The sequence below is a fragment of the Mauremys mutica genome, chromosome 8 (genome assembly GCF_020497125.1).
Source record: "Mauremys mutica isolate MM-2020 ecotype Southern chromosome 8, ASM2049712v1, whole genome shotgun sequence".
NCBI lineage: Eukaryota > Metazoa > Chordata > Testudines > Geoemydidae > Mauremys > Mauremys mutica.
In genome coordinates, this window is record NC_059079.1 from 110643952 (window position 1) to 110668741 (window position 24790).

Sequence of the window (24790 nt, forward strand, 5' to 3'; positions counted from 1 at the left end):
TACGGCCTATGGGGGGGTCACAAGAGGAATGTACATTTACAGTGCCTAAGTCTCAAATTAGACTTTTAATGCTGAGGTTCTGACAATTTCTTGCAGATTAAAGAGTCTCTGGTCCTCTTCATAAGAGCAAGGAAATATCCTGATGCACCTGTCCGAATTTCTTCTCCTCCCTTCCCCACTATGGTGAAACATTCCAGGCATTAGATGCTGTTCTCCAATCCAGAGGTGTGCACATGATTCTAAATCAGTTTGATTTCCTTCAGCAGAGGTCAGTGATGCACACAGATACGAGTCAATACAAATACATTACACACACACAAACCCTGGATTCTCATCCATACTTTATTATACACATTTACACTTCACTAATAAAAATCTGTACACTTCACATTACAGTATGTCCTAGCCACCAGCTAGCTAGCTAACACTGGGACACAGACGTGGCCGGAGACTGCTGCCCTAGAACAGGCAATGGGAGCTGCTCTTCCTTTCCAGAGAAGTTTCTTCAGCTTACACTTATCAGAGAGGACATTGTTTTCCATGTAGATGAGCCAGGACAGTGGAACAGGCCTCAGCAAGAATCCTGCCTGCATTCAGCTCTTCCCCTGTTCTGTGAGATGGGTAGGCATGGTGTTCCTGCCTTGGCTCGGGATGCCAAGTAGTGCCTTGCCTCCCGCCTACATCCTCATTTCTTCATCTTCATGTCAGCCTCAATGGCACAGCGACGCCCTCTGGTTCCCCCATCCTAATCAAGATGCAAACAAAAGGAAAAAGGTCTAGTATTAGCAAGGATGGAAAAAGCTTCCTTCCCTACGCAAGGAACTGGGAAACTGCACAGGTGGAAGACACAGCTCCCTCTGCTTACTGAAAGCTAGAGGAGGGAAAGTACACTGCTGTCTGCTGTAAGATAGGCAGGGGAGACTTCTCTGAAGATCTTCCTACAAGAGTCAATGTGGGTCTAAATATATGAAGTCCCACTGGGGACTCAGAATCCCAATGCCTCTATGGTCTACTGAAAGCAGGAAGAGAAAAGTTTGGCTGCTTCTCACCTGGAGAGAGAGGCTTTTTGGAGCCAATACACAGTGCTGCTTTTTATTACGTGAAACATTCCAGATGATCTGTTCAAGTGGGAAGAGGGGACTGCGCGCTAACATACCTGACCAGCTGCTCATCCCTATAGGAAGTGTTCCTCCAGCTGGGTGACCCTGGCTCTAGCTCCCTAGGTTCTCCGCACAGCTACTCTCCATGAGTGCAAGGCAAATGGAGGGCTTCTTCTCATCGGATCCCTCTCTCTCTGGCTGACATGCTGCCTCTGCTGAAATGCTTCTCTATCTAACAGATGTGTGAGAAAACAAACCCTCAAAACTTTTGTTCCCAGCTCGAGGGCTTGAGCTCCCAGGAAAGGAAATGCTTTTCCGGGCTCTCCCAGATAACCAGAGTGGCACAGCAGAGGTGCCTACAGAGGACTGTGGTTGCTTCCTGATCCATGAAACGAACAGGAAGATCAGATCAGATCCCGCCCCATCCTGTGGCCTGCTCACAGTGCCCTGGATGGGAGGAGGGGGGCTTCTATATGTGCATGAACAGGTGTGAAGTGTATAAGAATCTGCAGTGCTGCATTTGACCCATTGTAATAACTGGGGTCTAGCAGGCCCATCCCAATGGGGAGCTCAACTAGGGAAGAGTGCATAAACTTTATTAAATGTTCCAGTCACCCATAAAAAATGTGTATAGGAAAAGATACGAAAGTCTAAACAAAAAGGTCAACTGTATTAACATCATGTTTGGTAAACAAGAGTTTGGGACTGGAAATCAATAGACCAAAACCGATGTGTGGGAAATTAGGCCTAAGTGGTGTAAAAGACCACTGGGGACCAGCTATTCCGCCCATCACTCCCTCTTGGGTCCTTAAAAAAAAGTCCAACAAACAGGGAGAATCAAGCTGGCTGGCTGCCACCACCACTGTCTCCTGGCACCCTGGGATCCACTGTTACGCCTGTGTCATCTTGATCCTGAGGGGTGTTCTGATCATTCCTGGCCAGAGAGAGCAACCCAGACGACACTGTGACCTCCACCGGCTCCAGCTAAATCCTAAACCCCACCTGCTATGAGAGATTTTGGTTCCTTTTGTCAATCCTCCTCAGGTGTCTGTATCCTTCCTCACCTTATTTCTTCTCTTTCCTATCCATTTCCTTGTGTCTTCTGTTTAACAGACTGGCTTCGCCGAACAAGAGTGCATGTTTTGTAACATTGCGATCAAAGGTAGCTAAAAGCAATGCCCTAATCAGCCCAGAGGTACAAGTTTGCCAGGTTTTGGAATGTGCGATAAGACCACGTGCAGGGCCTGTGTTTCTCTAGCAGTAAGGTTGCAAGTCAGAGTCAGCACCAGAAGCTGCATTTCCAGAGAGGTTGGTTCACATAACCATCTCAGAGCTACTCTAACCAGTGTCTCCATGCACCCCAGCATCTCGGAGTATTTGAACCTCTTCTGAGAGAGAGAGAGAGAGAGAGTGTGTGTGTGTGTGTGTGTGTGTGTGAGGGGGGTTTGTTCTAAAGGAAACAGAATCAGACTTTAACAACAACTCCAGCCCACTTCAACTAATTTTCTTCCCCCCCCCCCACAAAAGGACAGTTATTACCATTCTTTAATACCATATAAAATACTGGCAGTTTCCCTTAAACTCTCTACTGCTAAACGGAAAGGGAATTGGGGATATTGTTAAACTGACATCCCTACCTAATACTTTACATGTTTTTCCTTCATTATTGCATCTTTAATAAAATGTTAAAAAGGCTTTTAATGAACTAAGGTGGCCAAGGTCTCTGTTACACCCCAAGCCTTGTTTAACTGTTTAATGTATTCTGACAGGGTCCCTTTAACACCTTTGACTCTCTAGGCCCATGTATTCCACAGAAATCAGCACAAGAGATCTGTCTTCCCATTTACGTGGGGAGAAACTAGGACAAAAATTATGGGAGAAAAGGGAAGGAGATGACAGTGCTGCAACCCCGCAAACCAGAAGGAAAGGCAAAAGTACCTCCCAACCCTGAGGACAATGGGATTGAGAAGTCTCTTATTTGATGACCCTAGATGTACATCCACTAGTTTAACACATTGCTACAATGCCACAGATTCTGTGACAGTGCCACAATCCTCCAGACAAGGAGCCAGCAGTACCTTTCAACTCAGTTACCTACCGCAGTCACTCAATACTTACAAAGAGAGAGAGAAGGAAGGCAGGAGAGCCCATGGGGACGCTGTCCTGTCAAAAGGCCAAAGAGATTTACTGATCAGATTGTACAGATATGAACATGAACACACCCTCCAGAAGCCATACAACCTGCATACTCATAAAGGCAGAGAAGCAGGCAACTCCAAGTTCCCCTCCCACAAGGTATCACGCACAAATAACTAGGGGAAAAGGAAGGACCAGCAAGTGAGGATTCTGTGACAGCAAGAACGCTAGGACAGGAGTTTCCCTCCACTCCACCACGTCGTTTCCAATCAAGGTCTGCTGCATCCCAACACCACTTCGGTGCTCTGTGCACTCAACCTCTATTTCCCACAGCAGCTATGTAGCTCCCAGATGACAGGATACATTAGTTGCTACCATTTGAGATGATTTAATCAAGACTGGATGCCTAGCTAAGATACACATTATTTCAGCCACAAGTTAAGCTTGATGCAAGAATCACTGTGTGAGGTTCTCTGGCCTGCATCACACACAAGATCAGACTAGATGATCGCAGTCCCTTCTGGCCCTAAAATCTGCAAACCAGACCATCCAAGGGAGGGACACGGGAGCATTTCTCCAGTTCTTGATTTTCCACCCCAATCTCCCTGCCAGGCAGGGACTCCTTCAAACAACCCCCTGCTTCTTTAAGGTTCTGATTATTACTTTAATACATACAAAGGACAGAACTATCACAACTGCTGGGGTGATTCACAAAAGTTGTCTCCATGGTAACCTACAGCTGCTACTTCTAAACTCTAACGGAAGGTCACGTTTCCAGAGAGGTTTGTTCACATAAGGATCTCAGAGCTAGTCTAACCCCAAGTGCATTCATGCACCCAGTGTCTGATTAGGTGACCCTCTTCTGCAGCTCTGTAGGATCCTCCTAAAGGAATCACTCTCACACAAAAGCATGAGCCCCAGCCTCCTTTTTCCCCTCACCTTCTCTGAAGCATCTTGTTTCCGAGTGGAATCTCTCCCACGCAGGCTCTTTGCACTGATCCCGGACTCTGATGTCTGCATGATCAACTGTGTGGCCAGAAATTGCTGCATGAAACAACATTCAGTTATTACGGTATCAAGTGAAACAAGCTCAGTTAGTGGCATTACTCCCACAAACCATAAGGTTGAGAATGACCAGTTTGGAGGTGGCTTCAATTTCTAGTTTGCTTCTCAGCTCCCCCGCTTGCCCTAAAGAGCCACAAATCATTCTGAGGGAGAGTAAAAAAAGCCACACAAACTCATCAACTTAACTTTGATTCCTGTCAGCTGGGACTTGCCAACCCAGTGGGAAATTCTAGATGGCACAAAATAGCAGCAGGTACTCAGAGCCGAGTAGCCTCTTCCTACAGATCTGCTCAGTACCTCCCATACCAACCAGTGGATGAGTTCTGTCCAACACTGCGCCTCAGCTCAAGCTTTTACCTGAATCTGCTCCAAGACATCTCGCTGCATCTCCACAGCCATGTGGTATACATCATGGTCAGAGCTGTTGTACATGACTGCATTCTGGAACATCAGCATGATATCACGCTGGAACTCAGCTGTGGTTCGGATCAGCCCATTCTCAATATTTTTCTTAATGGTAGATAAATCCATTGGCCTGTGAATGAAATGCAGTTAGAAGCAGCAGCAAGAGAAACTAACATTGTCTATCCTCTACAACTCTTCTCTTCCAGACAAGCTTGGTCTAGATAATTAGTCCTGCCACGAGTGCAGGGGACTGCAGTAGGTGACCTCTCGAGGTCCCTTCCAGTTTTATGATTCTATGTCAGGAATCCAATCACTCCAGCTAATCTGTCTAGCACCATCATGGTCAAACAGGCCTTCCCGGACATCAATTGTTCTAGACTCAAGACAGGAAATGAGATGAGATGGCATCTTCAGAATGGCTTCGAAGAGAGCTTTAATTCATAGCAACTCTGGAGCTGGACTGTGGGGTGTCCAACAGAGGTGTTTGCTTCTGGCATTAATGAAAGGGGAGGAGGGGAGCTAGTGCAGAGCCCACAGATGGTGCAGGAGACACTGCTTAAGCTGGCAGGTGGTTCTAGTAATATATTTGAAGAGACAGTTGCCTGGCAGTATGTAGATGACAGTAGATCAACTCTTTAAAGGAGCTAGGTTGCCTGTTGAGAGTGTTCAGTCTGCCCCTCCATTGACTATTGGGTTCATTCAGATTAAGTCATATCACTGGACAGGAAGTGGGAGTGTGCCAATAAAATCTGCAGATGACACAGTGTTAAGAAATTTTGCCAATATGGAGGACTGGAATATATCGTATCATACAAGAAGATTCAGATGACCTTGAAAACTGGAGCAATACAAATGGAATGAAATTTAATAGTGCAAAGTCAGGCACTTAGGGACTAACAACAAGAATTTTTGCTATAAGCTGGTAATTTATCAGTTTGAAGCAACATAGGAAGAAAAAGTCCTGGGTGTGTGGGTTGATCATAGGATGACCATGAGCCACCAATGTGATGCGTCTGTGAAAAAGGTTAATGCAAATCCAGGTGGATGCATCAGATGAATTATTTCTAATAGAAACTGGGAAGCATTACCACTGTACAAGGCACTGGTAAGACTACCCCAGAATACTGTGTGCAATTCTGGTGTCCCATGTTTAAGAAAGATGAACTCCCGACTGGAATAGGTGAAGAGAAGAGCTACTAGGATGATCAGAGGAATGGAGAACTTGCCTTACAAGAGGAAACTTAAGGAGCTTGTCTTGTTAAGTCTAACAAAACAAAGGCTGAGGGGAGATATCATTGCCATCCATAAATATATTACAGGGGTAAACATGGAGGAGAAGGGCCAGTGTTGGCACGAGAACTAACGGATATAAACCGGCTATCAACAAGGAAATTGGAGGAAGGTTTCTAACCATCAGAGAAGTGAAATTCTGGGACAGTCTTTCAAGAAGAACAGTGGGCACAAAAAACCTAACCTATTTCAAGACTGAGCTTGAAAAGTTTATGGAGGGGATTGTGGCAGGGGCCAGGAAAAGGTGTCTGGCCTGTGAAAGAAATGCCTAAAACAACATTTAGGGTGAGAAATTACTACTTGTAACCAGTTTCTTTAGTGTACTGAGCTTAGTTTGCGTGTTTGCTTGCTCAGTAATCTGCTTTGATCAGTTTGCTATCGCTTAAAAAAAAACAAAAAACCCTATCCTTTGTAGTTAATAAACTTGTTTTTGTTTTCTTTAAACCAGTTTGTGCAATTCATAAGGGGGGGGGGGGAGCTGTGCACATCTTCCTCCACATTATGGGAGGGGGCAGATTTCATGAGCTTGCGCTGTGCAGATCTCTGTGCAGCAAAAGACAATACAGTTTTGGGTTTGCATCCCAGAGGGGGTGTGCACTTGAGTGCTGGGCAATTACAACACAGAGCTGACTTCAGTGTCTGTGTCTTTCTGCAGCTGGGCGTGTCCCTACCGGTGTGTGGGCTGGAGGAGGCTTAGGACAGGGTGAGGGAGCCCAGGCTGGTGGAACAGATGGGCTCAGTGGTATCCCTGGTGGCACCCGGGGGGAGGGGGGAGCAGAAAAACTCATCACGGGGATGGTATGATGAGGTTGCCTATAATGGCATATGGCTCATCCACAACTGCTAACTGCAAGTATCTCCAGTGGCTGGAGACAGCATACTAGAGGGGGAGGGCTCTGAATTACTACAAAGAATTCTTTCCTAGGTGTCTGGCTGGTGGGTCTTGCCACATGCTCAGGGTCTAACTGATGGCCCTATTTGGGGTAGGAAGGAATTTTTTCCCAGGTCAGATTAGCAGAGACCCTGAGCAGTTGTCACCTCCCTCTGCAGGGTTGGGCATGGGTCACTTGCAGGTTTGAACTAGAGTAAATGGTGGATTCTCTGTAACTTGGAGTCTTTAAATCAAGACTTGATGACTCAAATAGCTCAGCCAGAATTTGTGGGCCCATTACAGGAGTGGGCAGATGAGCTTCTGTGGCCTCCGATGTGCAGGTGAGACTAGATGATGAAGAAGATAGATTCATAGACTTTAAAGCCAGAAGGGACTAAGGCCTGGTCTACACTGGGGGGGGGAAGAATCGATTTAAGTTATGCAACTTCAGCTACACTTAGATCGACTTACTGTGGTGTCTTCACCGCAGTGAGTCGACTGCTGCCGCTCCCCCACCGACTCTGCCTGCGGCTCTCGCGCCGGCGGAGTACAGGAGTTGACAAGAGAGCACTCGGGGATCGATTTATCATGTCTAGACTAGACGCAATAAATCGACCCCCGCTGGATCGATCGCTGCCCACAGATCCAGCAGGTAGTGTAGACATACCCTAAGTTGGGACAGGAGGGCAACAGCCATTTACTGTACCACAGACACACTGTTCTGAACACGACTGCTGTGCACCCCACCCAGTCTGAGAACATAGACACTTTTGTAAATTAACATGTACCTGTCCTGGGGAAGCCTTTTTCTCACTGACTGATGATGGAAATGAGTTTCTTTTCCCACCTTGCAATCTGACCGTGTGCTGAGACTTAGTACTCCCATCAGAGACTCCAATACAGACACGTCAGACAGAATCTGATGGCAGACCACAGCTGGGCCACTTACCTCTGCACAATACTGTGGTAGCCTGGTGCTATATCATCGGTCACAGGCTGTAGGAAGACATTGGCATATCTGCAGAGAGAAGGAGGCAACTGTGAGCAGTCAGTCTCCTCACTGGTAACAGTGAACACCTGGTCAGAGGCTGGAGCATGCTCTGCACAGACAGAACCACTAAGCACTTGTTTCACACAAAGATGCACTTCTGGTCAAACACCACCAGACAGATGTGGGGAGTGGAGAGTCCCTCACCCAAGCACTAGCAGAGACCAGCCTGGGGCACAGGAGAGCAGATAATTCCCCTCTTCAGCTTGCTGGGCACAAGCCACCTCTTCCTGCCAGTCCACATGGGATCAAGTTCACTTACCTGTGATTGGCTGCTGCTCTCCAAACTAGCATAATAGCTTTTTTCCAGATCTTCTGGGCTTGAATTGCTTCCTGGTCCTCACTGCAAACAGAGCTAAGGAGATAAGGATGCCTGTCAGAGTGGGATGCACTGAAGCCCCTAGCCAAATGCATAGGTCAGTGCCCAGTGCAAGACTTCCTTCAACAAGCTCCAATGTTGCCTTGCAGCAGCAGCCTAAGTTCAGTGAGCCCTGAATCTACCCACATTGCTCCGTGCAAGCCAAAGAAAGGAAGCCGCACCTGTCTCCTGGGAGCTGGCTCAATGGAGTTGTCTGCACAATGCTCCTGGGAGTAAGGAGACCACAGGAGCCAGACAGATCAGCAGACATCTCCACCACAGGCCCATTCAACCAGCATCACACAGAAATGAGATAATCCCATACTCTTTCCCCAGCATAGACTGAGATTTGCATTGTGGGTGGCTGAAGGTTTCACTGATACTCACAACTGCGAGGAGGCAGGGCTGCTGGGGATGGAATCAGCTAGTGTGTGAGACTGCAAAGGTGCATTATGGATACTGAAGCCATCATCACTCTCACTCACGGGGGGCTCATTATCCATTTCCGATAGGTACCCCTCACCCTGGTCTTCCTCCTTGGGTTCCTCCAGACTGGCAGCCTCACTGGCACCATCCTCATCATCATCTTCACCCTGAGCATCCTGAGATATAGGATCAAATTCCACCAATTTACCTAATCAAAACGCAGCTATCAGTAACAATGCCTGCGTCACAGCCTCCAAAGATGACTGTTTCAGTAAGCAGAGTGGAGCCCTTTATCACAGCTGCTAACCAGTTCTAGGGGCATTTACACAAACACTTAAATCCCTGCCACAAAGCATTACAAGGGCCTGGAGTGAGTTCCTCTAAGCTATAGATATCAGATGCATACTAGTGCCCCCTCCTACTCAGCGCACAAGGGTGTGCCACCGGTTTTCCTATCCACTGTGTGGGAGCTGAGAAGCAGCAGCAGCAGCAACATAATGGCATCAAACTCACTTTAACCACTGGACTCAAGAAGTTCAAGGCCAATTACCTTCCCAAAGACAGCTTGGGTCTCTTCCTTCATCGACTCTGGGAGGAAAAGGCAAAGAGCAAAATTTTCATTCCTAGGAGCAGTTTTTAGAACATCCCCTCTTGCACCAATACCCTCCCCTCCCAAATTAATTATTCCCTATTTCTGCATAGATTATCTTCACCCCCATGCTGAACCAGACCACTAAAGTCCATTCAGCTAGTAAGTTGCAGGTAAAAAGATATCCTAGCCCAGTTACATTACCTGACAGCTCAAATTTGTGCTGAACATCAGCCTGTGAGGAGTCGTCACTTGCATTTAGGACATTTGGAGGGGATGAATCTTCATCAGGTGGCATCTTGAGGGAACAGAAATGCACAGATTTAAGTGTTTGTGTCAGCTTCCTTCAGAGCATGGCGTATAGGTGAGTATCTCACTACCCCAAACCCAAACCCAATCCCAGACAGTTGGTTTTCACAGAATGCTATGACAACAGGAATTCTGCACACGGACTGGCAGCAGACAGAGCAAAGAACTATTTATTGTACGTCGAGGGCTTCAAAGATCTAGCACAGCAATAGTCATAACCCACAGGGGAAGAGTCACTGCTCTGCTCCACGTGTACTCACTGACGAGGCATCTCCAAACCCAGGGGTCCATCCCTTCTCTGAACTGCTTTTCCTTGCCTGCCAGCTGTTACCTGCTTTCAACCACACCAGCCCAAGACAGCCTCCCCACCTACATACCTCTATCTTCACCGTACTGTGTGTTGCTGATTCTCCCTTGGCTGATTCTGTCTCCATTTCAGAGTTCTCTCTCACAATAGCAGCCACTTTCTGCTGCTCCTCCGTCTCTCGACCCCTGGGCTCAGGTGTTTCTGTTATTTGTACGGCTCCTGCCGTGGCTTCCTCAGAGTCCAATTCATTCTGCTCCAGCTCTGCAGATTCTGTCTTTATTTCTGACCCCAGCTCCCCAATGCTTATTAGGTCTTGGATTTCCTTTGCCTCTGGTTCGTCACAGTCTCGCCTCTCCTGCTTCACAGTCACTGCCACATGGGGGATCTGTGCCTGTTTCTCATGGTCCTGCTGAATCGGATGCTCCCATGGGCCAGTCAAGGTCTGAGGGTCATCAGTCTCTTCACAGAAAGACAAAGCAGCTTCAACTGCTGCTACATCCAAGACTTCAGGATGGTCATCTACCTTTACCAAAACAAAGACACAGCAGCACAAGCAAAGGTCAGCAAGGAGAGCAGAACCCCTGCACTGGTTCAGCCAGAGAGCCCTTCCCACCCCAAATACATCTCTACCCAACAGGCCAGGGCGGGTGTCCCAGCGCTGAGAAAGCTGCAATGGCTGCACCAGTTTAATTCCTAAACAATAAACCAACGTGCATGAGCAGCAGGTATCACAGGCCGGAGTAGGCTGTGCCTCCCCAAACAGCCTAACGTGGCTCCACCCACACTCCGCCTGGAGGCCAGGCCCTTTCCTGCAGTTCCCAACGCTCTGCCCTGGCTGGCTGGCCTGCCTCCCGCAGGGACTCAGGGTGACTAGGACCGTGCCTGGCCCGGCACTGGGGGCCGTGTGGGGGTGCTCTTGGGTCCTGCAGGGGAAGAGGGGCAGAAGGGGAGGGGCTAGCCTCCCCCAATGGCTGGATCACCGGCCGCCCATGCCAACATGGCTTCCCAAAGCCATACGAGCTGGCTGTTAAAACAGGGGTATTAAGGAGCTGGGAAGAGCCATTATGGAGAAGATGTTAAACAGATCCTTACACCCATGGAGGGGCCATATATCTTCTGTCTTCAGATGGGTCATTCCCACTTTGGACCAAGTGCATCACAGATCGCTAGCAATGATTAAAGGTTCCTTACTAACCACTCAGTACCGGGTTCCTTGGTCTTGTCAAGTACTGAAGGATATGGAGAAATAGGACTCACCTGCCTGTACTTGTGGCCCAGGAGACTCCTTGGCAGAGCTTGGGGCCTTCATGCTCAGAAACATGGGGCTTCTGGAATACACAGTGCTAGTAGCACTCATCTGTTTGCCTGTCTGGGATCTGTCCCCCATTCAGTGTTGGTGCCAGCTGAAACCCAAGGGTTTCCTCTGAGTGGAACACCACACAGCTGTTGCCAGCGTACTAGGGGATTGCCAGGGGACTGGAACGTAATAACTTGGACAGAGAGGGAGAAAATAGGCAGGTGAAGATTGTTGAATGAGCAAGAAATACTTCCTAATCCTGCTTCTGTGTAACAACTGAAATAAATACATCCAGACCCTGGAGAGAAATGCAGTTGGCTTCCCAGCCTGCTTTGACATTTACCTTGTCCTCAATGATGGCTATAATATCTCCAACAGTTTCAAAGTCCAGCTCTTCCCCAGTATAGGAGACTGCAATGTCCATCTTCTCAGCCAGATCCAGGTCTTCTTTCCCATCCATGCTGTGATCTTTGGAAGGCCCAGCAGCACTGCCAGTACCAGTACCCAGACACTCTTTCTTGATGGAATCAATGATCATGGAGATTTCACTGCTGTCCATAGACACCGTCACTGTGTGGGGATCAGACACTGCCTCCATGGAAACACAAGTGTCTGACTGGCTCACTGGATAAGGATAAGAGAGACAACTTAGAGACCAATCAGGTGAAAGCCTGCCAGCATCAGTGACCATTAAGGTGGAAAAGATCATGAGCTTCTCTCACATAGCGCAAGCCCATCCACAGCAGTTTGGCCAAAAAGGATAGAGAGACACACAGGGCAATTTGCTTGCTACCCAATAAGGATGCAAACCAGGAACCTAGCTCTTGCATCATGATCCAGCACACTATGCAATCAGCCAGCCCACCCAGCATATTCCCTTGTAAACCCCATCCAGCACCTCTCCTCAGGAACCCAGCTCAGCCACCCATCTAGGAGTCAGCTTTACAGGCCCATGCTCCCTCACCTCCTTCTGGGAGCCAGCTTCTGAGGTGAGGTAGAAGCCCCAGCTCACATCTTCCTATCTGCAGAGCCTGAGGGAAGCGCTGCTTTCACGTACTAAGCCACCCATGAGTGCGTAGTTCAGGAACGCACCTGTCACTACGCTTTCTGGAGTTGCAGCTGGTGGCACAACGGATGGTGCTGACAGCGTGGGCATCATGACAATGGTTGCCTGGGACACAGACTCTACAGGGGGTGGCAGGAGTTTAGCTGGAGGTTCACTGGCAACAGCAGAGAAGGAAGCAAGAGGTGTGGTGAACTGTGCAGGACCAGCTTCTAGAAGCCGAGAAAGAGTAGGAGCACCTAACAGAGAGTACAAGAGGGAAAAAGCACATGAGCAAGAAGCAACAGCCATTGAGCTCTCCAATGCCATCACCAGACTCTTTACTGACTGACTGCTCCCTCCTGAGGCCAAGGTACTGTAAATGACCTATGGACTGAGAGAGCCATGCTGGTAGTCTGTGTCAGAAATGCACGACTCTCTAAGGTATGCAGTCTCGGCCAGAACCATGCAGAGACTATGGGAACACCATGTGTTTAGTGTAAAGACTGTAGAGGCTACACCACACATGCAAAAGATGTTAAGGGCCCTCTTTAAAAAACTTGCTGCAAATAGAGAACCACACAGTGCGAACTAGGAAGAATGCAGTTCCTAGTGATCAGAGCGAGGGAAGAATAAAAGAGGGAGATTCTCTTTGCAGGGTATCCCTGACGGCTGCCTCCTGGTTCCAGGGCTGCTATGCATCTTAAGTCCTACTTCCAGCATTAATTTACTGAACCACTTCAGCTCCGATAGCAGGATTCAGAAGATCAGACATTCAGAAAGCAGAATGAGAACATTGGATAGGATAAAACATGTATAAAAGGCATAAACGCTCCTGCTTCAGAAAGCAGGAGCAAACCAGTAACTGACACAGGGCAGGAGGAAAGCTTCCCATGGACAAGTTGCTCTGTAACTGTTCACTGCAGATATTCTTGCACCTTTTTGTCTACCTGCTCACCCAGCCCTCAGCACCGTAATATCCAAGTGCCTCACAATAATTAGTGTTTTTTTCCCCCATCGCAATACCTCGGAACTGAGGCAAAGGGCTGATTAAATGACTTGCCCAAGTTTACAAGAAGTCCGTAGCTGGACCAGGTACTGATCCAGGTTTCCTATCTACTAGACCATCCTCCCTATCCTGAAGCGTCTGGTGTTGGCCATTGTTCGAGATAAGAGACCAGACTATACGGACCATGGTCTGATCCACTCTGGCAATTCCTATCATCCCATGTTTTTGCAACTTCTTTCTCTGCCAGGACTGGAGTCATTTTAAAGAAAGCAAAGAGGTGTCAATGGATCTCTTAAAGGAATGTGATGAGCAGACAGCCTGGCTGTCTTTGGTCCCATTCTGAAAAGGGCTTATTATAGAACAGTCTATGAAACTATATTTTGCAGACAAAAGCCTCAGGTTCCCCAGAAGAGAGAACTAAGGAAAGAGAGTCTGCATGGGTTACCTGAAGCAGCAGGTGATGCAGGGACAGCACCAGATGCCAACTGCATTTCCCCACCATGCAGCACTGGAAGGACCCCTCCTACCTCCAGGAGGACTCCTGAGCTATTCATGTGACCAGAAGCCACTGCCATCTCGCTTTCACCAACCTGCCAAAGGAGGACACAGATGAAGCTCCTGGGCTGAAGACATGTTCACATCACTGATGCACCCCGTTACTATATCCATCAATCTGTGAATCAGAGCCTCTTCTACACATTTCAACCCAGTCCAGCCCCTGACTGAGGTGCATCAGCTTTCACACAAACATGGCTGGTTCAAATATTTGATTACAATCATTTGAAACCGATGCCATGTGGCTGTTTGTTGCCTTGGAAGTCAGACTGAGTGCTCTGCTCTCGTCCCTCTACCCAAGGATCCCAAACTGCTTTACAAGTATCAGCGTATTTAGTCCCACTACCCCTTAAGTGGCAGGGAAATAACCTCTTTGCATGTGGGGAAACTGGGGCACTGAGAGGGGAAGTAACTTGCTCAAGGTTACACAATGAGCCAATGACAGAGTTGAGAATAATTGCCAAATGGCATTGTTAATGCAAGAAACCCCCTGTAATACTTAAACTGCCACACACCTAACTCCGTTTTCCCCATACCTTAAGTTGGCATATGGCTGGCTGAGAAGTCCAGAGAACAGCACAGAATAGTTACCCAAGCCAACTGCATTTCTGCAAGTGGAGAGGGCTGGGAGTGAGGCAGCAGCCCTCTCCACCTGCCTCTCTGATAGAGCAAGGGGTAAGACAACCTCAAAGCCTCTCACTTCTTTGTGAACCAAACTTCTCCCCCCGTCAGAAGTCCTCAGCCTCACTGGCCCCCCATCTCCGTGAGGGACGGTTTTTAGAAGTTTCCCATATTAACACCTATTTTGCTCCACTAAGGTTAACATTAGGAACCACAGCGCAGACAGGCCGATGGCTGCTGACTCCATTTTCAGAACAGATCTAAGAGACAAGTTACTGAGGAGTGTCAACAACTGGTTGTCCCTCTAACACTAGGGCTCCCAACATCACTGACACCAGTAAGGTTGAACTGGTGTTAGCAACAGTGGTGATTTTAACAACTACCTAGGCTATGGACATGAGCCACTGAGGGATAAGTCCAGGACAGAATAAACCAGTCTGAATCCTAGTCTCTCAGTTTTTAAATGCATAAAGGGCATTTATTTGATCTCTCTACTTATAAGTTAACCTGGTTTTGTTGAAAATTAAAATTCAACTTTGGGCTAGGGTGACCAGATAGCAAGTGTAAAAAATTGGGACACTTTTTTTTCGGGGCAGGGGGTGGAGGAGGGGAATGATTGCCTATATAAGACAAAACCTGTAATATTGGGACCTTTGGTCACCCTAAGCCCAGGGCTCCCTAACACAGCTCAGCTGACTCAAGTCCCACTAACCCTGCGCTTAAACTGCGGTGCAGAGACTCACCCAAAATGGCCCCTGACTCTCCCACCTGGCTTTATAACTGCCCCCACTCCCGCTGCGGGAGATAGTGGTGGGAGAGGGGGGCGCACATGAGAAAGTGCACCGCATCGAGGCTCCTCCTGCCCCTGCTCTCTGCTGTGGCCCCCTCAGTGCCCTCCTTGCCTCCGGCCGCTGCAGGCTGCTAGCCACAGCCAAACGCCCTTGTTGGGTCACGGCTGCTGGTAGGCAGGGCCGCGAGGAGCTATATATCCCGCTAGTGCGTGTGGCGCCTGATACTGAACGGAGCCCACACGCCATAGGGAGCTGTCCGTGCGGTGAGTGGAGCTACGCAGTCTGTGGGGCAGGGCAGTGCCAGTGCCCCCTCTAGCCGCCCGGAGCCAGGCGGTGGCGGCGGCTCCCCCAGTGGTGCTGCGCCGCCGCTCTGGGGCGGGCTTCTCCCCCAGCTCACAACCGTGCTGGCTCGCTGCGCTTCCCGGGATGGTGGGAGCCCGGGGCAGCACTCTCCGGCGCTCTGCACGGGCCCCTGACCCTAAGAGCCAGAAGGGTGGCAAGGTGGGGAGCCCCAGCAGTGCTTACCGGGGGCGGCTCCCAGGAAGCATCCGGCAGGTCCCTCTGACTCCTAGGGTCGGGCTGGGTGGGGGGGGCGAGGAGGGCTCTCTGCCTGCTGCCAGCGCCTGCAAGCCCCACCCCTGCAGCTCTGATTGGGCAAGAGGAAGCCGGTGCAGCACACAGAGACCCCCTCCGCCTCTGTGCCTAGGGGCCGCCAGCACTGCAGGCTCCTGCCGGTGGGCAGGCGCGCCACCAGGAGCTGCCCCAGGAAGCGCCGCCTTGCCAGCCCCGGCACTTTGTGGGTGATGGTGAGCAGTCCCTGATATCAGGACAAAGCGCATCCCGACCGATGTGCAGTTGGGACGCAGGACAAATGTGTTAATATCGGGACATCTGATCATCCTACTTTGGGCTGAGATGCGGTCAAGCTATATCACCCCAAACGGAAACAGATACAAGGCTGTAAAAATCAAACCTCCAAGTAGACCAACTAGGGGTTCTGCTCTGATCTCCCTTCTGAGTGTCACTCAATGGCACAGTCTGCTACTCCAACTCTTCAAGTCCCAAAGGGATAGTTAGCTTTCAGAGGGCTTGTCTTCACTACCAGGGTGAGTTGGCCTAAGTTACGTTACTCCAGCTACGTGAATAATGTAGCTGAAGTCAACTTATTGCAGTGTCTACACTGCGCTGCATTGACAGGAGAAGCTCTCCCGCTGACTTATGGTGGAGTACCCCGATTGACCAGAGAGAGCACTGCCATCGATTTAGCGGGGCTTCACTAGACCTGCTAAATCGACAACCACCGCATCGATTGCAGCAGCTGGTAGTGAAGACAAGCCCAGAGTTACCTGACCTCTTCAGTCCTGAATTCACAGTACCACAAGGAAAGAGTTCCACCTTTGTGGCTCACAGGGTTTAATTACAGCTTTAGAATTTTCCCTGTGCTGGAATCTTGCAAGATCTGGATGGTTTCTGAAGCCCTTCACAGCTTCCCTATTCAGTGCAAGAGTCTGAAGCATAAATTAATCAGTATGCTTGTATATACGAGCAGAGCACTCCATACCAGCCTGGGGCTTGTGGGGAGGAGGCTGCCCTTCTTCAGTAGCTCCGAGAGCAGAGGAGAAGGAGGCGGAGTTGCTTTTTGTCCTAGCATCTTTTTCTGGGGTGAATCATCAGTGACTGGGGTTATGGGGGCATCCAGGGGAGCTGAGCCTGGAGGGGTGTCAGGGATCCCAATGAAGGAGGCAACTGGGGTGCTGGGCAATGTCCCTGGAGTTACCTGAGAAAGAGAAAAACCACACTGTTCAAAGCCACACCTTCACCATACTAGACTAGACCCACTTAATTCCTTTCCCCAAGGCCACTGACCCAGCACACCCCAGGGACCTGCTCCATTCATTCACTGCACCCGCTCCAGGCATGTGCCTCCACCTTTTCACTCCCTGCCTTTGCCCCAGATACCTGCTCCACTACCTCATCACAGACACTGAAGGGAATTTTTATCCTGGATGATACCGCACACAGGCCATACTATAGCACTAAGATAGGGAAAGCACCAGCAAGGCAAGGGGCCCTCCCGAGCTGCACAGGGACCCAGTCCCTGCTGCTTTCTCTCTTACCATGGGAAGCATCCTTACCCCTGGGCTGGTCTCCTCCACAGCTTGCTGAGACAAGTCCCCCAGAGCATAGTCCCTTCCAGGGGAGGTTGAACCTGCGGGAGAGCGGACCATCACGCCGGTCAACCTTCGAGGGGGGTTCTTAACTGCCTGACGAGCTGGAAGAGAATGGAAAAGAAGTGAGACCCCCAAAGCTCCAGCTGGGAAACTTCTTTGGAATCAGTTCTGCTTCTGGCCTAGAAGCCACCACCAAATGAACCACTTCAGTTACAGTGACTGCCACAGAATCATCTAATTCAACTCCTGCATCACAGCAAGGCTGACCATCATACGCCATCCCTAATGAATGGCTGATGGATCCCTGCTCTGAACCTGTCCAGTGGCAGGGTCCTGCACAAGCTCCCCTAGCACTAGTTCCATGGCGGAACTGTCTCGAAACCTACTAAGTTGTTCTGAGTATTTAACCCACCTTTCCGCTGCCACACCTTCAGGCATGAATGCAAGTTTTATCTTCCAAGGCTAATGAGAGTCTCTTCTTCCTGGTCTATTTCTAATATTCCTTATCAGGCCATTCTCTTGCTTCCCCTCAGGTGCTTTTTCTGCAAAGGAGTGCATCCAGCTCTCCCCCTTGCCTAATGGGGCATTTTTACTCTATGGGTTCCTCTTTGAACTCTCCTCATTTTGCCTTTTTACAATATGGCATTGAAATTGTGTGCAGCCCTCTCCCTCCTAACCCTGAGCCAAGGAGAGCAGAGTACCCAGGTTCTTCCTACTTGGGTCTCTGCAGGTTCCTTCCTTTCTCAGGGCTCCAGCCTTAAATTCAGCCCAGATTTTTTTTTTTAAATAAGCAAGAGCTCCTTTGTGCGTGCGCATGTGTGTGGGGAGAGGGGTGGTGGCGGCGAAGCAAACATAGTCCCATCTCACCCTGATAAGCAGCATCTGTAGCCTTCCTCTTCACCTCTGCCTCCTCCTCTTCCATTTTTTTCTTCCTGAACAAAGTAAACAAAGTACTTGGTGGCACAATGCCCCTGGAACCCAAAAACCACCTGGTGCCTCCCCCAGGGCCATCAGGTCACAGACACCTGACCCATAGCCTTCATATGTCAATGAGACATCCCTGCTAGCTAAGGCCCGATTGCTCTGAGCAAATAGGAAGTCAGGTTCCAGTCAGGGAATGAGACATTCCAGGGAATCTCACTCTCAGCTCTACACCCAGGATGATGCCAACAGGACACTGCAAGCCTGCACCAGGCTCCTTATGCCAATGCTGGAGAGCTCCAAGAGACACTTCATATTGGATGGCGCTCCCATTCCAAATTTAACCCTTAAAAGCCAGAGCATCTGTCCAGCTTAGCTGTTCCTCCCAAGCCTGGGAGTGCAATGATAGAGAGAGAGAGAGAGAGAAGGGGGAATATCCCCAAGCCCAAGGGCTCTGAGAAGTACAATCTCAGGGGGAATTGGAACAGGGAAATAATAAGATAACCCACACCACAATGTCATTGCACAGCTCCTCCAGTCTGCTATCCATGTGCCCAGCCTGGATCAGCTCTGCATCCTTCTTCAGCTGCCTGCAAACAGACACAGCACCACCTCAGCTCCACACCAAGCCTGCAATGTACACCCTGTCATTCCCTCTACTTTCCCCTGCTGCACTCACTCTCTCTCAGGGCAGCTTTGCTGCCCACAGCCTTCAGTCAGGACCAGAGCTTGACCCCCCTAATATGTACCTATACTTCTCCTGTGTCTCCTTGATCACTTTCTTCAACTCCTCAACTCGTTCTGCTGTCAGTTTCCGCACGATGACATCTTCCACAGTTTCCACAACCTCCCCTTTCTCACCACGTTTTCTCCTACGCAACAAGAACAGGAAAATGATATAATTATCAACCTCAGGAACACCCCATCCTCCTATAAACACCATCTGCTGCCCACACAGCCCCACCAGTCCAGCCATGCCCTAACAGCTTCTTCCTTACTAACTAACCTAGTCCCCAGCTCACCTCTTCCCCTTCTTCTTTTCTCAGAGAAAATACTGGAACTCACACTGCTCAAACACCCTCCTTCTGACCTAGCCAGGTCTCCTACCTCTGACAATGGCCAGCAACAAATGCTTGAGAAGGTGCAGAAAACCCCATCATGGGGGAAGTTTCTTCCTATCTTCAAACAAAAAGTGGAAGACTCATACCCTGAAGCAGGAGGGTTTGCCTTCCTGTCAAATTTTTACCCTAGCTAGTATAACTTCAGATAAGATTCTTCCTATCCACAAATGCTCAATCCTTCTCTTGAATTCTACTCTTTGCTTCAATAACCTGTGCGGTGAGTTCCACATGCTAATTATGCATAGTGTGAAAAAAAATTACTATGAAATGTTTTCCCTCTAATTTCATTGGGTGTCAAGGGCCAGCATACGCGCCCTAGCTCAGAACTTGGGCCTATGACAAGCACAGACTGAAACATTTCAGCCTGAACTGTTGCAGTCTTAGTATAGAGGGAAAGAACAGGAGGTTCAGTTGCTCCTCCCTGCACAATCCCAAAATGCTATGGGTATATAAAGAGCAGCATATAGTGAGGAGTGGAAAAAGCTTGAACTTGCTGGATAACATGCACTGACTTTTATACTCCCAGATTCCTTTCTTATTCTGAGCTGTAGTTTTATGCATAAAGCTTTTGGATTATAAGGTGCAATGCATGTGATCAAGGCTTTTTTGTATTAAAAAACAAAACTATTTTGGTGCAACACCAGTGGCATATATTTTATGAAATACATCCTTGTTTAATATTACTATTTAATATTGCTGTCTTACTGGGGTAACATTATGTTACATTATCTTTCTAACTGTGGACTGCAACTACCATAAAATACTACTTTGGGGAGCTCTGCTGGGAATTGTGGGCAAGATAATTCAGGAGCCCCACAATACACTATACTATAAAGGTTGCAGGGAGTGATGTATAGGAATGAACAGAACCATTTCAGGAATAAATGTTACAGTAACCAGTTACAGAAACTTTTAGATTTGAAAGGGTCTAGTCCTCTAAAGTAGGAAACTGGATGAACAGAAAGAGCATTCTAGGTAAACATCCCTATGCTTACCTCCCCGCTGCTCCTCCCTTGGCAGCAGTCACCCTCCCTGCCCAGATCTCACATCCAGTTTCCCTGTCCCTGCCTGCTCCTCCTTTAACAGTTCTGGCAAATGCACTGCCAGATAAACTGTTGAGCCCTCCAAGAGCTGTTGCCAGGGGCGGCTCTAGGCATTTTGCTGCTCCAAGCACTGCAGGCAGGCTGCCTTCTGCGGCCTGCCTGCGGGAGGTCCCCGGTCCCGCGAATTCGGCGGCAGCCTGCGGGAGGTCCGCCAAAGCCGCCGGACCAGTGGACCCTCCGCAGGCCTGCCGCCGAAGGCAACCTGCCTGCCGCCCTTGCGGCGACCGGCAGAGCGCCACCCGCGGCTTCCTGCCCCAGGCACGCGCTTGGCGTGCTGGTGCCTGGAGCTGCCCCTGGCTGTTGCAGAAACCACATGCCTCATCCTTTGCACTCACTTGGGGGTCTCTGTTGTCTCCAGAAGCTCCGAATACTGAGATGCACAATGCTAGGGAAAAAGCAGAGGGAGTTAGAGCACACACAGAACACTCATCACATGCAATTCTATCAGCAAAGCTCATGTGGGCACTGGGCTCCACTCTTCAAAGACCTATCACCTATTGAGTGTGTTCTCAGAGGTATGGATTGGGACACAGCTGCACGCACTGGAGTCACATTTATGACTGCAAGTGGGTTCAATGTACCAGGGTTTACTCCCACACCACTCTCTGCTGTCCATACTGATCTGTCAGAGAAAAGAAAAGCAGATTCCCCAGCCTAGTAACCTATGTGTCTAAGCAGGGAAATACTACAGTTATGAGCAGCAGCTGCAGGATGTTCTCAGTGTTAGTGCAGCCAAGAATATCTCAAGGTAGTGGGTTGGCTAGAATTGTACCAAGACCAGTTCTTCATAGGACATAATTGGGACTAGAAAAATGACAATATTAAAAAAGTGACTCCCCTTCTTCTCCAGATAAACACCTCCTCCCCTGATATCTCAAGTTACTGACCTTCAAGCAGCCATACCCCCAGAAGCCTGTCTTGGTAACAGTTGTAGCCCCTTTCCAAAACTCAAAAGCCAGCATCTTACCTTCTGAGAGAACCAGTCAGGTGGGCGGCCTGGCTCTGCAAAGGGTTTGATAGCTCTGCTGACTGATACCCTGCAAGAAAGAGCAGGTAAAGGACTGGAAACTTGCCTCTCTGTCCTCACCAACACATGGAGGAAGGGTGCTAGCCTGTCTCACGGCTCTCTTGGACATAAAACTTTCCTAGCTACTTAAGAGTATAAGCTCTTTGGGAAAAGTGCTGTGTTAATACAAGACCTAGGACAATAGGATGCTGGTACCTGACTGGGGCTCCTAGATATTTTGGTAATACAAATATAAGCTAATGCGTTCTTGGGAACTGTCCAATTTTAGCCTTAGGACTGTTGAAGGTATCTGTCCATTTCCAAACAAACAAACTAAAGCTTCCTTTAGAAGAAAGTGAGTTTCAGACTCTTGATAATACCCTTAGGACAACGTTACATCACTCTACAAAAACATGCACAGTCGGGGAAAAAACTATGGTAATAAGTACATAAGAACGGCCATACTGGGTCAGACCAAAGGTCCATCCAGCCCAGTATCCTGTCTGCCAACAGTGGCCAATGCCAGGTGCCCCAGAGGGAGTGAACCTAACAGGTAATGATCAAGTGATCTCTCTCCTGCCATCCATCACCACCCTCTGACAAACAGAGGCTAGGGACACCATTCCTTACCCATCCTGGCTAATAGCCATTAATGGACTTAACCTCCATGAATTTATCTAGTTCTCTTTTAAACCCTGTTATAGTCCTAGCCTTCACAACCTCCTCAGGCAAGGAGTTCCACAAGTTGACTGTGCGCTGTGTGAAGAACTTCCTTTTATTTGTTTTAAACCTGCTGCCCATTAATTTCATTTGGCGGCCCCTACTTCTTATATTATGGGAACAAGTAAATAACTTTCCCTTATTCACTTTCTCCACACCACTCATGATTTTATATATTTCTATCATACCCCTTCCCCCCGGTCCCCTCTTTTCCAAGCTGAAGAGTCCTAGCCTCTTTAATCTCTCCTCATATGGGACCGTTCCAAACCCCTAATCATTTTAGTTGCCCTTCTCTGAACCTTTTCTAATGCCAGTATATCTTTTTTGAAATAATGAGACCACATCTGTATGCAGTATTCAAGATGTGGGCATACCATGGATTTATATAAGAAGAATAAGATATTCTCCGTCTTATTCTCTAGCCCTTTTTAAATGATTCCTAACATCCTGTTTGCTTTTTTGACTGGTGCTGCACACTGCGTGGACGCCTTCAGACAACTATCCACGATGACTCCAAGATCTTTCCTGATTAGTTGTAGCTAAATTATCCCCCATCATATTGTATGTATAGTTGGGGTTATTTTTTCCCATGTGCATTACTTTACATTTATCCACATTAAATTTCATTTGCCATTCTGTTGCCCAATCACTTAGTTTTGTGAGATCTTTTTGAAGTTCTTCACAGTAGGGCTGTCAATTAATCGCAGTTAACTCACAGGATTAACTCAAGAAAATTAATCACGATTAATCGCAATTTTAATCACACTTTTAAATAACAGAATACCAATTAAAATTTATTAAATATTTTGAATGTTTCTCTACATTTTCATATATATTGTATTCTATGTTGTAACTGAAATTAAAATATATATAATTTTTATTAGTATTTTTCAATTCACCTCATACAAGTACTGTAGTGCAATCTTTGTTGTGAAAGTGCAACTTACAAATGTAGATTTTTTTGTTACATAACTGCACTCAAAAACAAAACAATGTAAAACTTCAGAGCCTACAAGTCCATTCAGTCCTACTTCTTGTTCAGCCAATCGCTAATACAAACAAATTTGTTTATATTTACAGGAGATAATGCTGCCCTCTTCTTATTTACACATGGACACATGTCCCCTGGAATGGTGGTTCAAGCATGAAGGGATATATGAATCTTTAGCACATCTGGCATGTAAATATCTTGCAATGCCAGTTACAACAGTGCCATGAGAACACCTGTTCTCATTTTCAGGTGACACTGTAAACAAGAAGTGGGCAGCATTATCTCCTACAAATGTAAACAAACTTGTTTGTCTGAGCGATTGGCTGAACAAGAAACAGGACTGAGCAGACTTGCAGGCTTAAAAAGTTACATTGTTTTATTTTTAATGCAGTTTTTTTTGTACATAATTCTACATTTGTATGTTCAACTTCCATGATAAAGAGATTGCACTACAGTACTTGTATTAGGTGAATTGAAAAACACTATTTCTTTTGTTTTTTATAGTGCAAATACTTGTGATTAAAAATAAATAGAAAGTGAGCACTGCACACTTCGTATTGTGTTGTCATTGAAATCAATATATTTGAAAATGAAATAAACGTCCAAAAATATTTAAATACATGGTATTCTATTATTGTTTAATAGTGCAATTAATCACGTGGTTAATTTTTTTACTCTCAACAGCCCTAGTTATAAATCTTGAAACAAACTGTTAAGTGATCCAGCCAATTGCCATTATGGATGGTCGATCAATTCTCAACACCACTCTGCTCTGCTTTCACTCCTTCCCGGGCACAGCCCAGCTGCTCAGCCACTGCTGGTCCCTACACCTGTCGCGAAGATTTCCAGGGCACTCTGGTGCTTGCTGACAGCAGGAGGTATGGCTGGAGCCGAACAGCAATAGCTCAGGTGATCCGTTCGGCCCTCCTAACAGGGCACCGGGCCATGTACGTCGGTGCTTTGGCCAGTGTAAACGCTCCCAACCCTGCCGCCGGCCGGGGTCGGGCTCTGGGGCGAGCGAGGCTACGGCGAGTGGGGGCAGCCCGCGGGAGGCGGATGTGAGTGTTTAGTGACTCTCGCCACTTACCAGTTCTGGTCCCCGCTGCGCATGACAGAGGAGGCGAGGCAGAGCTTCTCCCGGACGGACCATGGCTCCGTGGGGCCGGCCCCCAGCAGCTTGTGCTCTGCCAGGCGGAGGGGAAAGGCTCAGCGTCCCAGCGGGAGAGCGGGGTGCCCCCCTCCCCCCCCGAGCGACCCCCTCCCGCCCGCCCGCCTTCAGAGCCCCGCCCCCTTCCACCCGGACCCGGCCCCAGGCCCCGGCCCCGCCTGCTCCCGCCCCCGGGGCCCCATCCTGGCAGGCGGCACCTCCCCGCCGCGCGCCCCTCACTCACTCCCTGTCCCGGCCGCCATTTTCCCCGCTAGAAGGGCCCTGGGGGAGGGGGGTGGAGCCGAGCGCAAAGCTCGCCGGGAAACACTCGCTCATGGGCCTCCAGGCCCCCATGGGCGGCAGGGAAAAACACGCGCTCACCTTGCCCCGC

At 48.6% G+C, this 24790-nt stretch overlaps 1 protein-coding gene across 1 annotated transcript; it reads right to left on the bottom strand.

Moving 5' to 3' along the window:
- Positions 1–324: 324 nt before the first annotated feature.
- Positions 325–24789, bottom strand: BRD8 (bromodomain containing 8). Its single transcript, XM_045026582.1, has 22 exons — positions 24644–24789; positions 24340–24436; positions 21503–21572; positions 20871–20920; positions 19061–19183; positions 18821–18901; positions 18258–18322; positions 17355–17491; positions 16781–16996; positions 13698–13842; positions 12294–12503; positions 11545–11825; positions 9975–10427; positions 9493–9586; positions 9250–9287; positions 8661–8875; positions 8178–8270; positions 7817–7885; positions 4659–4836; positions 4176–4280; positions 3219–3263; positions 325–745 (listed from the first exon to the last, which is right to left on the bottom strand). The coding sequence occupies exons 1-22, from the start codon at positions 24660–24662 to the stop codon at positions 686–688; spliced, it is 2844 nt and encodes a 947-aa protein (XP_044882517.1). The 5' UTR covers positions 24663–24789; the 3' UTR covers positions 325–685.
- Position 24790: the final 1 nt, after the last annotated feature.

What these genes read in the sequence shown, in the direction of transcription:
- BRD8 (XM_045026582.1), bottom strand. An exon ending in CTGTGCAATGACATTGTGGT is followed by an intron (nt 18,323 to 18,820) that starts GTGGGTTATCTT and finishes TACTTTGTTCAG; the next exon opens with GAAGAAAAAAATGGAAGAGG. An exon ending in ACAGTACGGTGAAGATAGAG is followed by an intron (nt 9,587 to 9,974) that starts GTATGTAGGTGG and finishes TGTTCCCTCAAG; the next exon opens with ATGCCACCTGATGAAGATTC.